We start from the raw sequence: 5065 nt of genomic DNA, 5'->3' as shown, positions 1-5065 counted from the left end.
TTCTTTTAGCAATAGTTACTCATTCCACATCATTTAGGACGCATAATCAAATAAAATCAATATTCTTGCAGTGGCAATCTTTCTAATTGACAAGAGGCTTTTTGCTAAAGCATGGATATATCATATGTCTTTGATTTGCTTATATGCCCTTTTGAGCATCATCAATGAGACCTCGCCAACTATCATCTTCTTGTGCTTGTTGTCATCTCCAAGAGTGACAATCTTATTTTCAAGTACTTATTTATATGATGTAAACCAACCTCTCTTAGGTGTCATATGTTGAGTTGATCTCAAGCCAAAGTACCAACACTTTTGAAACACCGTATTCTAGAGATATTGTAATTGTAAATAAATGTTCTTGGTCGTTAGTTGAAGCATATTAGATTCAATTGCTTTTTTTTATTTACCTCATTTACTCACACCAACCATTTTGTGCATTGTTTTATAATGCCTTTGAGGCCCACAATTAAAACACTTTTACCCTTCTTTTTCTCCTCCTTTGCATCCTTAAAATTATTTGAAAAATTGTATTGAGAGGGTTAAAGTTTGTTTTCACTCTTCTTCATTGCCTTGCCCTTGGATCCTATTGATAACAAAGTTGTAGAACCCTCTTCTTTGAAACTTGCATCCTTCTGATTTCTTCTCAAAGAAGCATTACAATTACTTGTTGAAAGTCTAATTTAGCTTGAATACTTAAGCTATGACCAATCTAGAATATGATGTTGGCAAACTCTCAAGAAGCATCACAATATCTTCTTCTGAGCTCACTGACCCACATGTTGCTAATTGATTTTTGAAAGTTAGAATGGTTTCTGTAATCTAATATATTTTTGTGATTCTTTTAACTTGAGTACTTAAGCTATGACCAATCTAGAATATGATGTTGGCAAACTCCCATGAAGCATCACAACAATATCTTCTTCTAAGCTCACTGATCCACATGTTGCTAATTGATTCTTGAAAGTTAAATTGATTTACGTAATCTAAATTATTATTTATTTATTTTTGTGATTCTTACTTTTTTAACTGAACCAACCTATGATCTCATACTTACATCTTCTGATCCATGTAACTGAATTAATTGATACAACCCTCCTTTTTGTTGTTTTTACTCATTTGCATGCAAAATAACATTCTTGGAATTAATTGATACAACCCTCGATTTTGTTGTTTTTACTCATTTGCATGCAAAATAACATTCTCACTCAAAGAGTTTCCAAGAACGAGCCCTCCCTCCCTTTTGCCTAAATTGAATAGCAAATGTGCAAAACCAAAACTACAACTGAACTCTTTAATCTCAAAAGCTGAAACAGAACTACATCCTTATGTAGAAAATAGAGTAAGAGTAATCTATTTCTCACAGCACTTACACAGCTGTTCTCATGCGCTGTCCTCTATTAAAGGAAAAGCCTTCAACATAACACCTCTCTCTAAATATATGGCTGCCATTTCTGCACAACACAGCAGACGCTGAAAGAAAACTACAATAGGTAAATGAAAGAAAAAAAAAATGAATCTTGTCTTGCAACTCCAGTAAATTTATTGCACTCGTTATCCACAATAATCCCTACAGAAACTTCTCAAGTCAATCAATGCATGACTGAAGGGAAGTTCTAAAACCTGGAAGAAATTTCTTCGGTAAAAAATGGTACAGATGTTTCAGCAGCAGGGTATGAATTGAAAGCCAAGGGAGGAGTACTCACAATATCATCATTTCCTTCTAACATTTGAATCACTTTCTTCATACTTGGTCGATCTGTTGAATTGTACTGAATGCACCATATTCCTACTTTGACCATTCTCATTTTTTTATTCTTCTCTTTGCATTCTATTTCTGCTTCACCACTTCCTCTCAACCTCCTCTCCAACTGCCCATTCTCCATCAGCTTGATCGCCCACTCTGGAAGGTACAGTTGACTGGATCGGCTCGCCTGCAAATCTAAGTTCTTTCTTCCCATAGCAATTTCCAATAAAAGCATCCCAAAGCTGTAAACATCTGATTTATCCGTCACAGGCCCCAAATTTGTATTCCACACCTCTGGTGCAACATACCCTGGCGTTCCTCTAGCTGTTGTCATTGATATGTGATCATCTTCCCTACCACACAATTTTGCTAGACCAAAATCAGCTATTTTGGGTGTGAAATCCTTGTCCAGTAATATATTTTGGGGTTTGATGTCAAAATGAATTATGCGTTGTTCACAATCTTGGTGTAGATATGAGATTCCGCCAGCCGCGCCCAAAGCGATTGAATAAAGCTGTTCCTCGTTTAGAATTCCTTCGCTTCTCTTTCCTGGAAATATGAAGTTCTCCAGAGATCCATTCACCATGTACTCATATACAAGCGCGCTTCTAAATCCATCAAAACAAAACCCCATCAAGCGGACCAGATTGACATGGTGGATCCTTCCAATGGTTGAAACTTCGTTCATAAACTGAGCTTCACTATGTCTTGAGTGATCAAGAATTTTGACAGCCACCAAATCACCTGCGGGGAATTTCCCTTTATAAACCACACCAAAACCTCCTTCCCCCAATTTATCTGCAAAGTTGTTGGTGATCTTCTTCAATTGAGAATAGGAATATCTTCTGGGCATTTCGCGAGCATAATCATCAAGGAATTGCTCTACTTTCGTATGGGAAGATTCCATGTCCGTGCGAAGCTCGGGCTCCGTGGAGGCCAGCGGCCTCTTTCGACGGAAAACCACAAACAATATTACAGCTGCGATTAATACACCGCTTCCAATGGCCGCACCTGGAATCATTTCCAAGGTGTTGGATCTCAGACATGAAAAAATTATATCAAGATTACTGAAATATGAAGACAAAGATTAGACGTAAAGGTACTAACCTACAATGGCGGTAGCCTTGGAATTACCTGCAACAGATCAATACCATTTGAGATTTAAAATTTGAATTTCATATCCATTGCATTACAAATTTGCATATTGACTTCTGTAATTTATAATTTCAAGAAAGGGGATTAGCAACTTACCACTGGAGAAGCATTTTTGTGAATATGAAGTAGAAGGGCAGTAGCAGAAAGACGAGGTGTCAAGATGAGCACAATGTTTGTGATGTAATGCACAATCCTTACAATATTCGTTTGTATTCCATGATATATTGACCCCTTCACCTATAATCTGAGGCAGAGGTTTTCCCAAGTCAATTTCTTTCACAGGCAGCTTAAACTCCGATTCACAACCTTTCTTCAACTCTGGAAGACTCAAATTATAGTACTGATGCTCATTACACTGTAAATAGCCTGACTTTGAATACGAGATATTGCACTCTGTCCCTAGGGTTATATTTCCGTAACCCTTTCCAATATGAAAGCTGGAGCTATTCCAGAATTGATCATAAATACCCTCTGATAGAGCGCACACATTCTGCTGTAATTGCTTGTATAATATAGTCATGTCAGGGTAAGAATATGGTCCCAGGTGGGAGTAATTTAGGGGTTTCAGTATGTAGTATTCGTAAACCCCGACCTTAATTAGAGGCATCTTCGTCACATTATCACACTCCAGCTGAAGCTTGGGGTCACCGCAGCCGCTGGCCTTTCTTCCAAACGGATAATCAAAACTGTAATTCCCGCATCCGAAGACTTCACACGCTTCCGAAGGGGTTCTTCCATTACATTGAGAGGCCAACCATGCAAATAATATTGCAGTAAGGAAGACGAAGCAAGGGAAACGCAGAGCCTTGGGTTGGAGAAGAGGCAGAATCAGGTCAAATGCTTCCATATTAATGGAATTTAATCGAAAGAAGAAAAAAGGCAAGAAACAGGGGAACACCAAAATGTAAGTGTTTCCATCAATGAAATTGAATCGAAAGAAAAAAGAAGGCAAGGAAGGAACAGGGGAACATCAAAATGTAAGTGTTTCCATCAATGAAATTGAATCGAAAGAAGAAAGAAGGCCAGTAAGGAACAGGGGAACATCAACATGTAGTTATATCAAGAAAACGAGTCGAAGATTCAAACAAACGTAGGAGAAAGCAAGTATAAAAAGAGATTAAACACGGCAAAAATGGCAACTGCTGTACTCCCCCGTGAAGCAAGCTGCTGATGTGACTTATTTTACACAGCATTAAATAGGCATTGAAATTTCCAACAATTTCTTTCTGGAAACCTAGGTAGTAAACTCTCTGTTTCTATCAGTTTAACGTTATACGCGTTTGGGCGGTTTGAAGATGATCTTCGGCAGTAGTTTTATTGAAGGGGCTTCCTAAAATATCTCAGCGGGTGGAGTCTAAAATTTTAAAATCAATGAGATTTTAGGGAGTGGTTTTATGGTAGGCAATTTTTTAAATATTTCAGCGGGTTTGTCTAAAAGTCTAGTAAAAGGGTTGTTTTTCAACTGGTTTGAACTCTCAAGGTGTATTTGGGTTAGGGTCGTTCTTAAGTTAATTTGGTTTAGGGTCGATCATACATAAATTTGACGGATTAGATCTAACTGATTTTTGAAAAAAAAAAAAAAAAAGTTTTTATTATAAATAGATGGATTTATAGATTTTGTAATAAATATTCAAGCATAAAATTTTAAGTTCAAAAATATAACAAGTTGTCTACTTATGATTTTTTTAATAATAATTAATGCTATATCTTTAGCTTATAATTATATTACTAAATCTATTTTGTATAAATTTAAAAAATTATAGATGAATGATATATTTTAATAATATTTTAAGATGATGGTGGATCTCACTCTAAAGACAACCCCTTATATATTAAATCTCAAAAGTTGGAGTTCCTATTTTGTTCCATAAGATTCTAATTTATCTCATAGCACATTCTTTCTTTTCTCATGGGACCCTATGTTCCACAAAAATGATTCATATAATGAAACGTGAGATTGCTTCCTTACTTTATTATGTTTGTGTAAAGTATACATAAGACCATGACCTTACTTTATTACTTCTTGTTGATATCCTAAAATTAGTTTAGTTTTTTTTTTAAAAGAAACTTTTTAATCATTGTGGTTGTGATACATCTTGTTTTTGTTTATATTGAACAATTAACATTGCAACAAATATATATGTTGTTTAATACTAATTGTTATAT

At 35.8% G+C, this 5065-nt stretch overlaps 1 protein-coding gene across 2 annotated transcripts; it reads right to left on the bottom strand.

The window, feature by feature from the left end:
• Positions 1 to 1263: 1263 nt before the first annotated feature.
• Positions 1264 to 4209, bottom strand: LOC131073240 (rust resistance kinase Lr10). Of its 2 annotated transcripts, none has more exons than XM_058009633.2 (4): positions 2996 to 4209; positions 2852 to 2878; positions 1704 to 2755; positions 1264 to 1470 (listed from the first exon to the last, which is right to left on the bottom strand). In XM_058009633.2, exons 1-4 carry the CDS (start codon positions 3744 to 3746, stop codon positions 1381 to 1383), a joined length of 1920 nt encoding a protein of 639 aa, XP_057865616.1. In that variant the 5' UTR covers positions 3747 to 4209; the 3' UTR covers positions 1264 to 1380. The 2 variants fall into 2 exon arrangements, with proteins under 2 accessions (XP_057865616.1, XP_057865617.1); XM_058009634.2 differs by having other exon boundaries at positions 1264 to 1451.
• Between the last annotated feature and the right edge of the window lie 856 nt (positions 4210 to 5065).

This window comes from Cryptomeria japonica, chromosome 2 (assembly GCF_030272615.1).
Source record: "Cryptomeria japonica chromosome 2, Sugi_1.0, whole genome shotgun sequence".
Classification (NCBI taxonomy): Eukaryota; Viridiplantae; Streptophyta; class Pinopsida; order Cupressales; family Cupressaceae; genus Cryptomeria; species Cryptomeria japonica.
Note: the sequence above shows the minus strand (reverse complement) of the source record. Positions and strands in the feature narration are given on the sequence as shown.